This window comes from Pan troglodytes, chromosome 20 (genome assembly GCF_028858775.2).
Source record: "Pan troglodytes isolate AG18354 chromosome 20, NHGRI_mPanTro3-v2.0_pri, whole genome shotgun sequence".
NCBI lineage: Eukaryota > Metazoa > Chordata > Mammalia > Primates > Hominidae > Pan > Pan troglodytes.
Window position 1 is genome coordinate 59,181,459 of NC_072418.2, and position 17,946 is coordinate 59,199,404.

A 17,946-nucleotide genomic window follows, 5' to 3' on the forward strand; every position below is an offset into this window, starting at 1 on the left:
TTGTAGAGATGGGTCTCACTACATTGCCTAGGCTGATCTTGAACTCCTGGGCTCAAGCAATCCACCTGCTTTTGCCTCCCAAAGTGCTGAGATTACATGTGTCAGCCACTGTGCCCAGCCTAGTAATAGAATTTTCTAGAATTTTATATTGATAGAATCATACCAGATGCACTTTTTTTCTGGCTGTCCCCTTTCACCTTCATAACTATTTTGAGATTCATCCATGTTCTTGGGTGTTATCAATGGTTTCTTTTTACTGCTGAGTAGTATTCCCAACTTTATTAAATTGGGCCCTTTGGATATGAGTTATTTATTTTATATCAACTGTACCTCAATAAGACTATGAAAAAAAAAAAGAGGATTCTCTTAAAACTTGAAAACAAGTTGAGAATCTGACCAGCTCTCCTCATGTCAACTACCAGTACTCATGGGCAAGCTACAGCCATCAACCTGGCTGGCTCTGCTGTGATCTGCACTGACCTCTTTTTTCTTCCCCTTCCCCTATATAGGCTAATTTTTTTTTCTTTTTCTTTTTCTTTTTTTCAGACAGGGTCTTGCTCTGTTGCCCAGGCTGAAGTACAGTTGCACAATCATAGCTCACTGCAGCCTCAACCTCTCAGGCTCAAGCAATCCTCCCACCTCAGCTTCCCCAGTAGCTGCGACCACAGGTGTGCACCACCAGGCCTGGCTAATTGTTTTGTATGTTTTTGTAGACACCGAGTTTCACCATGTTGCCCAGGCTGGTCTTTAACTCCTGGACCCAAGCAATCCACCTGCCTCAGCTTCTTAAAGTGCTAGGATTACAGGCATCAACCATCATGTCTGACTCTATGGGCTTATTTCCAAGACTTTATTCCAAAAAAAATGTTAAACAGAAGTCAGAAAGCTACTCTATGAAGGCAGAGGCATTCGTTGGAGCTCTGAGTGATGTACTGGCAATGTCTAGATTCTAATTTTAGGAGTTGGCAGTGTCAACCCAATTCTGTCTCAACACTATTCAATGACTCAAATAATGGCAGCTCCACCTACTAGGACAATGGGTCAAGTTTTTACATTTCACATGTGCCTACAGGATGGGGGCCTGGCAGGCTTGAGATGAGACTTCTGCTTGTTTCTATTTAGCTTCAGACTGTTGAGAAAGTCAGGTCATGGCATTCATTTAGTCCAAACATCACCGTCTGTAAAAACAGTGTCGACGTTTTGTCTTTGAAATGGTCCCCGCCCTCCGCTCGTTATTGTGTTGAGAATGAAATGAGAGGACACGCTTGGCACCTGGAGATGATTGGCTATTACAGCTGTGCGCCATAAGGGCAAATGGTTCCATTGTTTGATGAGCCGTCCTGGCGGTGGGTGGATCGGTCACTTCTAAACAGATAAGGAATGGCTGGAAGGCTCTTGTACCAAACCAGCTTGAAGCAACTTCACCCACACCGAATCCTTCACTTTTCTATGAAATCACCTTTTTTTTTTTTTTTTTTTTTTTTTGGAGATCTGCAACTTTTTTTCACAGCTGCTTAAAAAAAATACTACTGTTCACCCCAGACTTTCTTTTGATACACTAAGTAAACAAAACAGATTTTTTTTTTTTTGCCGTAAATATCAGCAGACACTTCCTGGCACCCCACGCTGTATCGGCATGCGTGTTAACAGTCCCAGTTCAGATGTGCAGTGTTTCAGGTGGATGCACTGTAACAAGGATGCAAATGCGGAGCCACCCTCAGAATCACATTCAGTCATGGGGTTGCCCTTCCAAGCTGGCAGAAAAGGAACCCGGGCCAGGCACCGTGAGCACACACAGTAACTCACGCCTGTAATCCCAGCACTCTGGAAGGCTGAGGCAGGAGGATTTCTTGAGACCAGGAGTTTGAGACCAGCCTGGGCAACATAGTGAGACCCAACTCTACAAATAAGAGATTGTGTGTCCGGAGGCTGAACTCACAAAGATTTCAGAATGTCAGTAGGAGAGGAGGTGTGTGGGATAGCAGCCAATTCCTCAGTGAATGAGGCAGAGAAATTGGTAAAAAGAAGGAAAGTGAAAACAAGAAGCATGTTCCCATTTTCAAGGTCTTCCTGGTTCACAAAGTGGGAAGGAAGAAACTGCTGAAGAGGAAAGAGTTCTCTTGAAGAGTACAGAATTCCTGGGCTCCCCGGTTCAGGTCATAAAAAGAAAAGAGAAACGTTTGCAGCCATGCAGGGTGAACAAGCTCTGAAGATATATTATACGGACTAGGGGTTGTAATCAATGTTAGGGACCATCCCCTACTTCTGATGGCTCTGAGGCAGGAGAATAGGGTGAGGGAAGAGAGAGACCCTCTCATATTGTTTTATACTCAATACCTGTTTTAAAAAAAAACAACAAGGACGTAAAACCAAAGACAGGCAGCCCGGCGCCAGGCCCGAAACCAGGCCTGGGCCTGCCTGGCCTAAACCCAGTAGTTAAAAATCAACTGATAACTTAAAAACCGATGTTATTCATAGATTCCAGACATTGTATAGAACAACATTGTGAAACTCCCTGCCCTGTTCTGTTTCTCTCTGATCACCGGTGCATGCAGCCCGTCACGTACCCCTTGCTTGCTCAAATCAATCACGACTCTTTCATGTGAAATCCTTAGAGTTGTGAGCCCTTAAAAGGGACAGGAATTGCTCACTCGGGGAGCTCGGATTTCAAGGCAGCAGCTTGCCAATGCTCCCAGCTGAATAAAGCCCTTCCTTCTACAACTCGGTGTCTGAGAGGTTTTGTCTGTGGCTTGTCCTGCTACAAGGGAATTAGGGTAACCAGGGGTTAAGGTAGAAGCAAAAGAACCCCACTTGCAGCCAGTTCTAGGCAAGATTAGGCAGCACACAGGCCACATCCTCACTCCTGTGATAATGAGACAGAAGCCTCCACTCCAGCCTCTGATTGACCATGGGCCAAGCCTCCACTCCAGCCTCTGATTGACGGTGGGCCAAGCCTCCACTCCAGCCTCTGATTGACGGTGGGCCAAGCCTCCACTCCAGCCTCTGATGGACGGTGGGCCAAGTCTCCACTCCAGCCTCTGATGGACGGTGGGCCAAGCCTCCACTCCAGCCTCTGATGGACGGTGGGCCAAGTCTCCACTCCAGCCTCTGATTGATCGTGGGCCAAGCCTCCACTCCAGCCTCTGATGGACAGTGGGCCAAGTCTCCACTCCAGCCTCTGATGGACAGTGGGCCAAGTCTCCACGTCAGCCTCTGATTGGTTGCAGGTCAGTCCTTCACAGGGTGTAGCCAATGGGAGGCCTGTCAAAGACACCGAGGGGTATTGCCGGGTTCCTTTTAATAAAAACCCTAATTGAGGAAGCTGTTGGGCCTCTTGCTGGAGCCCCGCTCCCAGTCTGTGAATTGTCTTCAATAAACCTGTGCTTTCCTTACTCCGTTTTTTTGTGTTTTTGTCTTTCGTTGCTTTGTTCTTTTGTTACTTTGTGCGTTTCATTCAATTCTCTGTTCAACACGCCTAGAACGTGGACAACTCCATCTGGTAACAGCGCCACGTACAATTTTTCTCCTTTACGGCGGTGCTTTCAGCTGTGCACATTGCTGAGGAGGATCCACACCGCCATTCTGATTGTCACTTTCAGTTCAGTATTCAATAAACTACAGGAGAGAGTCAACACTTTATTATAAAATAGGTTTTCTGTTGGACGATTTTGCCCAACTGTAGGGGAAGGTACGTGTTCGGGGCGGGTTGAGGGTAGGCTAGGCTAAACTCTGATGTTTCGTAGGTGACATAATATTAAATGCATTTTTTGTCTTCTATATTTTAAATTTATCAGGATGTGACTTCGCTGTAAGTTGAAGAGTATCCATACTGTATCGCATACTTGAAATTTGCTAAGAAGATCGATCATGGGCCGGGGCGCGGTGGCTCATGCCTGTAATTCCATTAATTTGGGAAGCTGAGACGGGCGGATCGCTTGAGCTCAGGAGTTTGAGACCAGCCTGGGCAACATGGCGAAACCCCATCTCTACAAATAATATAAAAATTAGCCGGGCATGGGTGGCGCCTGTATTCCCAGCTGCTTGGGAGGAAGAGGCAGTAGGATCATTTGAGCCCGGGAGGCGGAGGTTGCAGTGACCTGAGATTGTGCCACTGTGCTCCAGCCTGGGTGGCAGAGTGAGGTTCTGTCTCAAAAATAAAAAAAATTTAAAAAATGATAGATCATAAGTGTTTCACCACAGACACACGGACACACACACACGGACACATGGACACACACACATGAACACATGGACACACACATAAACACATGGACACACACGAACACACACCTACACACACGTGGACACACACGGACACACACGAACACATGGACACACACACACACGGGGACACACACACGGACACACACAGAGCCACACACGGACACACAGAGCCACACACGGACACACGGAAACACGAACACACACCCACACGGACACACACACATACACACATACGCACACATATAAACACACACACGTCAAAGAAACAAAAAGCAAGCCAGGAGTCGTGGCATATGTGTCTAGTCCCCTAGACACACACAGAGACACACACGGACACATGGAAACACACACGAACACACACCCACACACAGACACACACATGGACATACATACACACATACGCACACATACACACACACACACACGTCAAAGAAACAAAAAGCAAGCCAGGGGTCGTGGCATATGCTCCTAGTCCCCACTACTGGGGAGGCTGAGGCAGGAGGATTACTTGAAACCAGGAATTAAGCAAATAATGAAAAGAAAATAGTCACTGTGTGAGTTGACGAATACATTAATTAGCTTGATTGTAGTATAATTACACCATGAATAGGGGTATGTAAACACCAGCATGGTGACCTTAGTCACCAAGGACAGGTAGAGGCCAGGAATTGGAGAGCAGCCTGGGCAACACAGTGATACCCCCATCTTTACAAAAAAATCTTTTAAAATTAGCCAAGTGTGGTGGTGCTTGCCTGTAATTCCAGATACTCACTCAGGAGGCTGGAGCAGGAGGCTCTCTTGAGCCCAGGGGTTCAAGGCTGCAGTGAGCTATGAGTTTTCCATTGCACCCAGCCAAGGTGACACAGTGAGCCCTTGGCTCTAAAAATCAATCAATCAATAAACAAATTTATCCACACAGGTAGGAGATCTCTACAAGAAAAACTATAAAATACTGATGAGAGGAAATGAAGAGGGCACACAAATGGAAAGATATTCCATGTTCATAAATCGGAAGAATTCACATTGTGAAAATGACCACACTATTAATAGAGATCTACAGATCCAACTCAATCCCTACCAAAATGCCAAGGACATTCCTTATGAGAACATGACATGTTTCAAGAGGAGAGGACTGGAGGGAATTGGGTAGGTAGATGGTGGTTTTAGGCAGATTCTAGTTCATTCCACTTAATAACTCCATTCTGAACTGACTCACTATCAACGCCTCAATTCTTAACAAGGAAAAATATCACAAAGTATGAGAAAATGCATCAGGAAATAAGTGTCAGAACTTTTTGGCAAAATGACCTTGTGTCGGGCACTTTACTGACATAATCTTATTTCATCTTCCAAATAACATATCAGGAAGGTAATAATTCCCTGGTTCTATTCACAGGGAGCTTGAAGTTCACAAAATTCAGTGGCTTAAGATTTCCCAAGGATTTAAACCAGAATCAGTGTAATATTAATAACCCTTCAATGTATGTTGTGTTAGATGAGAAAATTTACTCTGAATTAAAAATGAATGAGCCACAATTTGAATGGATTTGTGAATCAGTCAGCGGATGCTGCGAACTTCCCAAATTGTAACCTAATCATGTAATCTAATCATGACACTCAGTTTTCATTCCACAATGACTCCATGATCCACGCAGTATAATTCACACCTAACATTAAGGCTTTTCATGTTTGAGAGGCCTCAGTCAGGGGGCTGAGAACCAGGGAACCCTGTAGGAGGACCCTCAGTGTATCTATAAACCACCCTCTCACCGTCCTGGAGTGAGTGCAGAGTGGGGACCATGTGTCTTTCTCTGGTTTCCACTGTTTTTACATAAGGGTAGGTTGGCTGATATCAAACCAGTGATTTAGACTAGTTCATGCAAAGCTTTTCCATGTGAATTCCAAGAGTTTGAAAAAGAAAAGAATTATCACTAATATTTATTGTATATCAGCAATGACTGTATTTTTCAATATACTGACATTCATATGTGAAAGGCTTTGCTTAAACTGCATTAAATCACTGGTTTGATATTAATCCAACAACTCTTAACATGTCCTTTACTTTATTTGTTAGGATATTATTGTCTGTGTGGCGCGAGGGGACCCAAAGTGATTAAAACTTGTGGACCTAGGGCCAGGTGTGGTGGCTCACGCCTGTAATCTCAGCACTTTGGGAGGCCAAGGTGGGCAGATCACTAGGTCAGGCGTTCAAGACCAGCCTGGCCAACATGGTGAAACCCCGTCTCTACTAAAAATACAAAAATTAGCCAGGCGTGGTGGCGGGCACCTGTAATCCCAGCTACTCATGAGGCTGAGGCAGAAGAATCACTTGAACCCAGGAGGCGGAGCTTGCAGTGAGCCGAGATCACACCACTGAACCCTAGCCTGGGGGACAGTGTGAGACTCTGTCTCAAAAAAAACCAAAAGAAGAAAAAAAACCCCACAAAACCAAACAAAAAAAAAACTTGTGGATCTATATTTTCTGAGGCCTCCAAATACTTCAGCAATATGACAAATAATTCAGTAGAGTGGGAAAACCTATGTTATTTGCACAGTAGGCATGTTTAATACTTTAACTTCCTGTGGGCGGGGTTTCATTGGGAAATGTAATCAACTCGGATCACCTAAAATGGATTACATGGCCCTAAACCAATCATGGGGCAGTGCAGGAACTGGAAATGGGGCCTGGAGTCCTTCGACTTCTCCATAAATAGGCGCAGTTCAGCTCCAGGCCAGTTGGAGAGTGCATCCCAGATGCGAGAAAGTTGGAGGCATAAGGCGGGAAGGAGGTAAGTGTCCAGAGGCCACGTCTGTGGGGTTTAGGAGCTGGCATGCAGGGGGGTTAGTTTCAGAAAGATTTGGGTTTATTTTCTCATGCATTTGCTTGGAGACCTTGTGAAAGCATCGGGTCTCCTTTGCACCCCGTGATTAACTCTGGCTTGTTATGAAACCCTTATGTAAACTAGGAATAATATTAACTTTCTCATCATGGGTAGGTTACATTTTAGAGACGGGGGTCTCACTCATTGCCCAGGCTGGCTTGAATTCCTGGTCTCCAGTCATTGGCGAGACTTCACTTCACCATCAGCTGGGACGACAGGCACCTACCTGCCAACAGGCCCGGCTACATTTTATTTTTTGGTAGAGATGGGGTCTCGGTATGTTGCACGGGCTGGTCTTGAACTCCTAGGCTCAAGCAATCATACCACCTGGGTCTTTCAAACTGTTGGAATTACAGGCGTGAGCCACCTTGCCGGCCGCACACCACTTGTTAAAAAGCATCACTGGATTTTCCCTTTCCACAGGGTAAAATCAAGCCATTAATGAATGAGCATCAACCTACTAGGCCAATGAGAATGTGCACTAAGTGTCCCTACCTGGGGGTCCTGTGTGCTATATACTCCCAGAATTGAATACTAACCCACGTATCTGCCTTTATTTTTTCCCATGTTCCATTGCTTGCTTTAATGGGAAAAGAACTGAGAGTGAATACACGGTGATTTCTAGGAACATGAAACCACTTTTTTAAGAGACAGGATCTCACTATGTTGCCCAGGCTGTTATCAAACTCCTGGGCTCAAGTGATCCTCTTGCCTTGGCCTGAGCAGCAGCAGGCGCCCTTGCAGCAAAGCCACTTTTAATTCCAGAATTTTAGGCTCTCTTTTCTCTCTCATATTTGTATGCTTTTTTCAAAAAAAATTAATTTGCTTTCAAATTGAAAACTAAAAATTGTATATAATTGGGTACAGCATAATGTGCTTTGTAGGATGTGAACACTGTAAAATGGCTAAATTAAGCTGCTATTCACATGCCTTACTTTATGTACTAATCATTTTTGGCTGTGAGAATACTTGATTGAAATCTACTCTTTTAGCAATTTCCAAGTATACAATACATTGTTATGAAGTGAAGTCACCATGTTGGACAATGGCTCTCTTGAATTCATTTCTCCAACTGAAATTTGTACCCTTAGACCTATATCTCCCCAACCCCCATCCCAGCCCTGGTAACCACCATTCTACTCACTGCTACTATGAGTCCACTAGGTTTTTAAAATTATTATTCATGTCATCTACTTCTTTTTTAATTTTTTAAATGATTTTAACTTGTATTTTAGATTCGGTGGGTACCTGTGCAGATTTGTTACATGAGTGTATTGAGTGATGCTGAGATTTGGGGTATGACTCAACCTGTCACCCAGGATATGAGGACAGTACCCAATAGGTAGTTTTTCAACCCTCCCTCCCTCTATCCCTCCAGAGTTTCACTGTTTTGGAGTCCATGTCCTGATTTCCTTTCCTCTGTGTACCTGCCCCGGAGCGGGGTTGCCGGATCATGCAGTTGTTGGACTTTCAATTTTCTGAGGAGCTTCTCTACTGTCTCCCATATCGGCTGCTCTAATTTACATCCCAGCACAGGGCGCAGAGGACCCCTTTCCCCCGAATCCTCACCAACACTCGTTCCACGTGTCTTTTTGGGAACAGCCACTCTAGCAGGCGTGAGGGGTGCCTTGTGGTTTGGATTTGCATGTCCCTGATGATGAGTGATAATGAGCACCTTTTCCTAGACCTGCTGGCCATTCACATGTCTTCATCTGAGGTGTCCACACAGGCGCCTTGCCCCCTTCTAGTGGGCTATGTGTTTTCTCGCTCTGGAGGAGTTTGAGTTGCTTATGTTTTGCACAGGAGCCCCGTGAGATGTGTGGTGTGCAAATATTGTCTCCTCTGGGCTGTCTTGCCCCTCTGCTGATTGTCTCCCTGGCTGTCTCTGTGTTCTGTACTTGCTCAGAGTCCTTCCAGGAAGCGTAGGTTTTCCATCCTTCAGGATTCCAGTGACCTTTCCCGAGACCCTCCTGTCAATTCTTTCTTCCTTCTGAAGACCTTTCGGTTGCTTCCCCCACCTGTGGCTAGGAAGGCAGGGCTGCGTTCTCACAGCTGTTGAACTTGGATAATAACTGATGCCTGGAGAGTATCACACGGTGTGTCCTGCCTAATGAAACTACATTTAGAACCAAATTTCAAAAAATTGTTCTTTCTTTCTCTCTTTTTTTTTTTGAGACGGAGTCTCGCTCTTGTTGCCCAGGCTGGAGTGCAATGGCGTGATGTCGGCTCACTACAACTTCCACCTCCCTGATTCGAGTGATTCTCCTGCCTCAGACTGCCAAGTAGCTAGGATTACAGGCACGTGCCACCATGCCCGGCTAATTTTTGTATTTTGAGTAGAGACGAAGTTTCACCATCTTGGTCAGGCTGGTCTCGAACTCCTGACCTCAAGTGATCCTCCCGTCTTGGCCTCCCAAAGTGCTGGGACTACAGGCATGAGCCACCACACCTGGCCTCAAAAAATCTATTGTATTATTTCACTTCCTGAAAATTTCATAGAGCACTAGACTTTAAATCCATTTTCTGAGATGAGATTAGGAATAGAGAAACCCTTAGAGACAGAAGGTAGATCAGTGATTGGCAGGGGCTGGGGTGGGTGGGCAGGGGGTGATCACTGATGGGGATGGGGTTCCTTTTGGGCTGATGAGACAATTCTGGAGCTAGACAGTGGTGATGGTTGCACAGCATGGTGCATGCATGTCTTAGTGCCATGAAATTGTGCACTTGAAGATGGTAAAAATGATGAAATTTATGAATGTGCATTTTACCAAAATAGCAATATCTGTGTAGGAGTTGAATTCTCATATGATTACTTAATGCTCTCCCTTCCCTGGAGCAAACAAATGTGCTGGGGTTAACAAGAAAAGGTGTTGGGGGACAACTGTAGGTTGTAACTATTTTTCTCTATCTTTGTGCGTAATTATGATGAAGGGCTTTACCTTGGATCTTGTCTGGACAGGAAAACATAAATAAGTTATTGTTGCATCAGATTTTAGGAGCTTCACATAAGTATCCTATTTAATTTACAGTTGGGAACCATGTTGTTCCAATTGAAAAAAAAAACTGATTTCACTTCTGCACAATGATTTCCTGGAGATCAGAATCCAGGGGAGCATTAGGATTTTAAATCAGAACATATAGTCAGGTGTAGACAATAACAGGGTGGGTTGATTTCCACTGTGCTGAATTCGATGCTGCTGAAGAAGTGGCGTCCAGGATTTGGATGAGGGTTTTGGAAGGGATGGGTGGATAGACTAGAAACTTTGATCGGGCTCATGTTTTTTTTTTTTTTTTGCAGACTACTGAACAGTGAATCTATTATTGAGGAAAACCAAAGGAGGCCTGTCTAGATAGGTCTCAATTAGACACTAGCTACTGGAAGAACTTTCTCAGAGACTGACTGAAATATTCTCCACCAGATATGGCTGCAAATTGCAACTCCTCATGGGGTCAGGGAGGACCCTGCAACAGCCCTGAGTCAGAGCCGCCACGGTCTGTGGCTTCCCCAGAAACTCAACTTGGAAATCATGACTGGGACCCTGAGACTTGTCACGTGAACTTCAGGATGTTCAGCTGCCCAGAGGAGTCGGACCCCATCCAGGCTCTGAGGAAACTCACTGAGCTGTGCCATCTGTGGCTGAGGCCCGACCTCCACACCAAAGAGCAGATCCTGGACATGCTGGTGATGGAGCAGTTCATGATCTCCATGCCCCAGGAGCTCCAGGTCTTAGTCAAGGTGAACGGTGTGCAGAGCTGCAAAGACCTGGAGGACCTGCTACGAAATAACAGAAGACCCAAGAAATGGGTGAGTGGGACCCTCGTGATTGGTGCAGGGAAGGGGAGCTGGGATGGGGGCTGCACGGTGCAGCTGGACTCGAGAGGACCCGAGGGGCTGCTCCAGGTCAGGGCTTCCAAGTAGAGGAGAGTTTGCCCGTCAGGGACACATGGCAGTGTCTGGGGACAGTTTTTATTGTCACAAGGGGGAGGACAGGAGATGCTGCTAAGCATTCTCTAATGCTCAGGACAACCCATCATGACAAATAATCATCCAGATTCAAATATCAGCTGTGCTGAGACGGCAAGTTCCTGGTGTAGGAGATGGACAGGCAGAGGGGGTACAGGGACCCACACACTGTGTGAGGCCAACAAGAAAGAAAGACATTGGTGAAATATTAGGCCTGATGGAATGTAGGGAAGGAGGCATTAGAGTGAACTGAAGGGGGGCCCAGGAGTCCCATCCTGAAGCAGGGAAAGTGGTTGGTATCAGATGCAGGGATCTGCCTCCAGGTCCCCAAATGAGCCCCTAAGTTCTAATACAAGGTGAGCTGCCATCGGCCAATTGAGTTGGATTCACCCAGAATATTTCTCCTTGTCTTCTCTTTGGTTTAGAGACCCTTTCATTTAAAGGACTCATATTAATGTACTTATGTAGAAAAGGAAAAAATTCAGACAGATTGCTGTGTCCACAGAGCTGATTCTGCATTGGGAAGGCAGATTTGAACATTAATTACAGTAAAGTGTGAGCATTATGGCAGGACCCAGGGAATATGAGAGCTACTTTCAGGTTCTCATAGTGAGTCTGATTGTCTTTTTTCTCTCTACAGTCTGTGGTCAATTTTCTTGGCAAGGAATATCTTATGCAGGAATCAGATGTCGAGATGGCTGAAATCCCTGCCAGTGTCAGAGATGATCCGAGAGGCGTGTCCAGCCAACGGGCCTCCTCTGTGAATGAGATGCGTCCGGGGGAAGGCCAGGCCAGCCGAGAGCTGCAGACCCTGCCCAGGGTCCCTGCACTGTCCAGAAGGCAGGTGAGTGTGTGAGGCCTTGGTGTCTGGGCAGAGGTGGGAGAAGGAACAGGAGAAAACTGAGTGTGCTTCTGGACTGATTGAGAGATTTGGCACAGGACAAGAACAGAGACATTCCCCATGGATGTGTTACATCCTTAGACATTCCTGAGTCATCACAGAGAATGAAGCCTCATCTACTTTTCTCTCCACCATGAGAGCTTTTAGCATGTAGGGTGGGGGGTCAGAAATGGTCTCAGTGAAAGGAGGGAGGCAGTTGGCACAGATGAATGAACTGAAGGTCCCTACCCCATCCAGTTTCCGCAAAGACATTTAATGTAATAATTCAGCAAGGAGCGCACTTTCTACAGATTGTCAATTTCTTAATTTGAGGAGTGTTTCTCAATTGGGGTGATTTTGCCTTTCAGGACACATGGCCATGTCTGGAGATGTGTTTGTGTGTCATTGTAGGGGGTGGTGGGGTGTTAATAGCATCTAGAGGGTGGAGGCGGGGTCTCTGCTCTGCACAGGAGCGCCCCCTCCAGGAGGGTGATGCAGCCCCAATGCCAGTGGTGCCAGGGGTTAGGGGCCTCCACCTAGAGTCATGCTCCTTCCAGCGTCAGGGGCAGGGAGACGTTGGCACAGCGGGGAGAAATATGCTCAGAGAACCAAACAGTGAAAACCACCAGGCACAGGAGCTGATTTAGAATATGGAGGGTGCAGATTAGGGTGAGACTCAGAAATGAGGTGGTGATGTTTATTTGGGATGATGTGGGAGGCCCATAGGAAGTCTGCACGTATCCCTAAACCTGTGTCATTAGAAAAGTTGGTGTATCCAGTCAGGAAGGGACAGTGATGTCCATGACCCACCAGTTTAGGCAGGGCAGTCATTGCTGTTGGTTTTCCATTGTCAGGAAGAGGACTTCCTGCTGCCAGAGACTACTGTCATGAAAAGTGCCCCAAAGGCTCTGAGACCCAAGCCAACCTTGGAGAAGGATCTGAACGTAGACAGGGAAGAAAACACGGGACTGACATCCCCAGAGCCTCAGCTTCCAAACGGTCCTAGTGAGTATGAAGACTTGGATCCACAGGGGTTAGCCCCTCTTTTCTGGGGTGTGGGGCTGGGGTCCCAGCATTATCATGTCTGGGGGAGTTGGCACTCAGCTGCCAAAGCCTCTCCATCCCTTACTCTCCAGAGACCTACGGTCCAATGTCTTAGGTTTAAGGTTGAGGGGAAGTTGTCAGCCAACATCAGTGTTTGGTTGCAATGAGTTTGGTGTATTGAAAATGTACCTTATTAACTGTTGTGTGTGGAATCCCTTCTTCCAGCAGGTGTGGTGGGAGCAAAGGAGGGGAAGGAACCCAAAAAAAGAGCCTCTGTCGAAAATGTGGATGCTGACACACCTTCTGCCTGCGTTGTGGAGAGAGAAGCTTCGACTCACAGCGGGAACAGAGGAGACGCTCTGAATCTGAGGTGTCCCAAAAGAAGCAAACCAGACGCCACCTCCATTTCCCAAGAAGGGCCTCAAGGAGGAGCCACACCTGTGGGCAACAGCGAATCCCCAGGAAAACCTGAGATAAATTCAGTTTATTCCCCAGGCCCTGCGGGCGCAGTCAGTCACCCCAATGGCCAAGAAGCCAAGGAACTGCCGCCCTTTGCGTGTGGCGTGTGCAATAAGAGGTTTACGTGTAATTCCAAGCTAGCCATCCACATGAGATCACACACAGGAGAGAGACCCTTTCAATGTAATTTCTGTGAGAGGTGCTTCACGCAGCTCTCAGACCTCCGCGTCCACCAGCGAATCCACACTGGTGAGAAGCCCTACACATGTGACATCTGTCACAAACGGTTCAACAGGAAGTTCTCCTTGAAGTGTCACAAGAGGAGCCACACGGGGGAGAAGCCCTATAAATGTAACGACTGCAACCAAGTTTTCACCTACAGGAAGAACCTGAAGGAGCACAAGCTCATCCACTCCGGAGAGAAACCCTATAAATGTCCCAAGTGTCCAAGAGCCTTTCGTCGGCCTGAAACGTTAAAATACCACCAGAAAACACATCAAGAAACCACTGCACCCAGAGAATGTGAAGGATGATTTTTCATTGACGCTATTAGATGAGATATGACATGAAGCAGGTGCAAGGGTGCCTGGCACACAGAGGGAGTGCCCTAGATAGGAATTGCCAGGAGTAATTGTCGGAGTAAATATTCATTCTCCCCACAGAGCTTTATTTTCTGTTTCATTAGGTCCATTGTTTTCGTACAGGTTTATGTGGGTGTGTGCTGTTCTTTCTTTTATTTATTTATTTTTTTTTGAGACGGAGTCTTGTTCTGTTGTCCAGGCTAAAGTGCAGTGGTGTAATCTCAGCTCACTGCCAGCTCCGTCTCCCAGGTTCACATCATTCTCCTGCCTCAGCCTCCCGAGTAGCTGGGACTACAGGCGCCTGCCACCACGCCCGGCTAATTTTTTGTATTTTTAGTAGAGATGGGGTTTCACCTGTTAGCCAGGATGGTCTCGATCTCCTGACCTCGTGATCCGCCCGCCTCACCCTCACAAAGTGCTGGGATTACAGGCGTGAGCCACCGCACCTGGCCTGTTCTTTCAATAAACAAACATCTAATTAGTTTTCAGTATTTTATAACAAAAAACGGAGCCTTCTGATTGACATGCTATTACCCACTGTTTTGCTGTAAATTAAAGTTGTCAAAGTAGGTGTCCAGATTAAATACATAATGCCTGGGGAAATCTGTGTTTCAAATAAACAATTTTTTTTAGTATCAGCTTGTTCTAAATTATTCATTATTTATCTGAAACTCAGCTTCTATTGGGTATCCTGTATTGTTTTCTTTTTTGCTTCTTTTTCTTTTCTTTTCTTTTGAGATGGGGTCTCACTCTTTCACCCAGGCTGGAGTGCAGTGGTGTAATCACAGCTCACTGCAGACCTGACCTCCGCGGCTCAAGCAATTCTGCCGTCTTGGCCACTGGAGTAGCTGGGACTAGAAGAACACACCACACCATGTCAGCTAATTTTTGAATTTTTTTGTAGAGAGGGGTTTTGCCACGTTGCCCAGCCTGGTCTTGAACTCCTGAGTTCAAGTGATCTGCCTGCCTCGGCCTCCCAAAGTGCTATTACAGGTGTGAGCCACTGCATCCTGTATTGTTTGTATTAGGCTTTATTAGTATTACTTTATTCAAATTTTTTGAAATAATTTTTTGTAGTGATGGGATCTGGTTTTGTTGCCAAGGCTGGTCTCGAAGTCCTGGCCTCAAGCGATCCTTTCACCTTGGCCTCCAGAAGTGCTTGGAGTATACGTGTGAGCCACCACGCCTGGCTAACGACTTTTTCAGAGCTGTTTTAGGTTCACAGGGAAATTCAGTGGACAGCACAGAGTTCCCCTAGACTCCCTCCCCACACGGCACAGCCTCTCCCCGCCCAGCATCCCCAGCAGAGCGGTGCACCTGTTCCATCAGTGAGCCTGCCTGGACATATCACCACCACCCAGAGTCCATGGTGTTCATTAGGGCTCGCTCTGGGTGTTGTACATCCTGTGGGTTTGGACAAAGGCCTCATGAGTATCCACCACTGGAGTATCCTGGGGGGTATTTTCACTGCCCCCGGAATCCTCTCTGCTCTACCTATTTATCTCCCTGCCCCAGATGGTGTATTTCTTGGTCTAAATTTGGCAACTTCTAAATTCCTGATTTGACTCTTGAACTACAGAGGCATTGGGAGTCTCTGGTGACTAGTTGGTCTTAGTGATAGTACCACATCCTGAAGGCCTTGTTCATCTACAAAAGGGTGGGCCCTGATCCCAGAGCTTCCAGTTTAGTAGATCAGGGGTGTGGCCTTAGAGTGTGCATTGAAAAACAGACTTCATTTTATTTTAGACCAAGTCTCACTCTGTCACCCAGGCTGGCTGGAGTGCAGTCACGCAATCTCGGCTCACCCCAACCTCCACCTCCCGGGTTGCAGCAATTCACTTGCCTCAGCCTTCTGAGTAGCTGCAATTACAGGTGTGCCACCACCACGCCTGGCTAATTTTTTATTTTTAGTAGAGACAGGGTTTCGCCATGTTGGCCAGGCTGGTCTGGAGCTTCTGATCTTGGGTGATCTGCCTGGCTCAGCCTCCCAATGTGCTGGGATTACATGAGCATGAGCCACCATACCTGGCCTTAGATTTCATCTTAGAATATCTTTCAAAAGTCTATAGAGCTCGCCAATGCTCTGCACCATTTCCCCCACTGTTCACATGGTTCTTTAATACGGCACATTTGCCACAAGCGATGAGCTGACTCTGTGTATTGCTGTGAACTCAGGTGCCTATTTTATTGAGACCTCCTCAGTGTTGATACGATGCCCTCCTCTTCCTTCTTTTCCATCCAAGGCGCCACATTGCCTTGAGTTGTCATGCCTCCCTAGGCTCCTCTTGGTGAAAATTTCTCAGATTTTACTTGTTTTAAATAACCTGAGCATCTGCATTTTCAGTGATGCTGATGCTGCTGGTCTTGGGAGGGTATTTCATGAATGGCTGGTTGAGCTCACAGAGGCAGAGACCAGAGATCCTCAGAACTCCGGAAATAGGCTGGATTCATTTATTAAAGTTCACTGTTGTGACACCTTGGTTCTTGTCTTCTTAATTTAAAGGAATGTAAACAATAGACACACAGTAAAAGAGATGCAGCATAGAGTAATTCATGGCAAAGGAATAAGAAAATTTTGAAAGGTTAGTGCAGAAGAGACAGGACACCCTGAGAGAGTGGATTTAAGGCTGGCTGCTCCTAAGGATAAGATAGCAAAGACCTGCTCAAGAGAGACTCCCTTTCTCCATCCCCAGACAATTTTGAAACATATTGATGCCTGACTCTCACCCTCAAGAGATACGAGTTTGAGTTGACACTTGGAAATCAGGTTTAAAAAATTTTTCCAGGTAATTCTAATGTGCAACAAAGGTTGAGAACCACTGGTGTACAGTATAAAGAGAAATTTCTAGCATCTCGCTTCATCTACTGTAACCTCGTGGCCCTCAAATTTTTAATGTGCAGATAATTCACCCTCAGATCTTGTTAAAATGCAGGGTCTGATTCAGTGACAGGCTCCAGGTGAGGCACATGCTGCTCGTCAATAGACCCTCATTTGAGTGGTGAGAGGCAGTCTCCTCTGGGTTCCAGCTTTGCATCAACTGAGCAAAATCTTACCATCTCTTACTGCTCAAGTCAGCATCTTGAGGCCAGTGTCTGATAAGTGCATTTGAAATATTCAATCCTTCTGGTTTCTTACCCAGAATGCTATACTAAGTGTTTTATTTCTCCCACATCCGCTCCTACCCAATGGCTTTCCACCCATTATCACATGGCAGCCATATTGAGTATGAAAGTGAGCAAATCTAATCCTGCTGTTACACTCTTTACATTTTATTTTCTATGGATTCTATTCTTTTTAGCAAAAAGACCATGTGCTTTATGTGGCCTAAGCTATTCAACTAAATGACCACTGATCCCAGCACTTTGGGAGGCCGAGGCAGGCGGATCACGAGGGCAAAAGATCAAGACCATCCTGGCTAACACAGTGAAATCCTGTCTCTACTAAAAATAGAAAAAATTAGTCAGGTGTGGTGGCACGCACCTGTAGTCCTAGCTACTCGGGAAGCTGGGGCAGGAGAATCGCTTGAACCCGGGTGGCAGAGATTGCAGTGAGCCAAGATCGTGCCACTGCACTCCAGCCTGGGCAACAGAGCTAGACTCCATGTCAAAAAAAAAAAAAAAAAAAAAGACCACTGATGACCCTTGTGACTGTCAGTCTCTATTACCCTCCGTACTTCGGGAAGACCCTTCTGTATTCAGTGACTGACTGGGGGTGCCTTTCTCCATGATGTTTAATTTTTTTGAATGGGGGATGTCTATGGCCCATTCTTGGTGCTTTTCTGTGTAGTTGAAGATACACTAGTTTTGGACTTCTGGCCTTTATCCACTTTCTAGCGTATTCTTTCTCTGGGGAAAAATGATTGGGAGTTTCGAAAGAGAATCTGCATTGAGAAGCTGTATCAGTCAGGGTCC

The 17,946-nt window shown here is 46.2% G+C and overlaps 2 protein-coding genes across 21 annotated transcripts in view; one reads left to right on the forward strand and one right to left on the reverse strand.

Moving 5' to 3' along the window:
- ZSCAN5A (zinc finger and SCAN domain containing 5A) overlaps positions 1–17,946 on the reverse strand; it is a 91,867-nt gene that overhangs the window by 11,005 nt on the left and 62,916 nt on the right. The gene's annotated exons all lie outside the window — the stretch shown is intronic.
- LOC469021 (putative zinc finger and SCAN domain-containing protein 5D) lies at positions 10,528–13,986 on the forward strand. Its single transcript, XM_009436478.4, has 4 exons — positions 10,528–10,911; positions 11,711–11,914; positions 12,805–12,955; positions 13,220–13,986. The coding sequence occupies exons 1-4, from the start codon at positions 10,528–10,530 to the stop codon at positions 13,984–13,986; spliced, it is 1,506 nt and encodes a 501-aa protein (XP_009434753.3).

Excerpts from the sequence above, each read along its gene's own strand:
- LOC469021 (XM_009436478.4), top strand. The coding sequence starts at position 10,528 with ATGGCTGCAAATTGCAACTCCTCATGGGGTCAGGGAGGACCCTGCAAC. Across the intron at positions 11,915-12,804 it reads CTGCACTGTCCAGAAGGCAG|GAAGAGGACTTCCTGCTGCC; the intron begins GTGAGTGTGTGA and ends TTCCATTGTCAG. Across the intron at positions 12,956-13,219 it reads TCAGCTTCCAAACGGTCCTA|CAGGTGTGGTGGGAGCAAAG; the intron begins GTGAGTATGAAG and ends CCCTTCTTCCAG.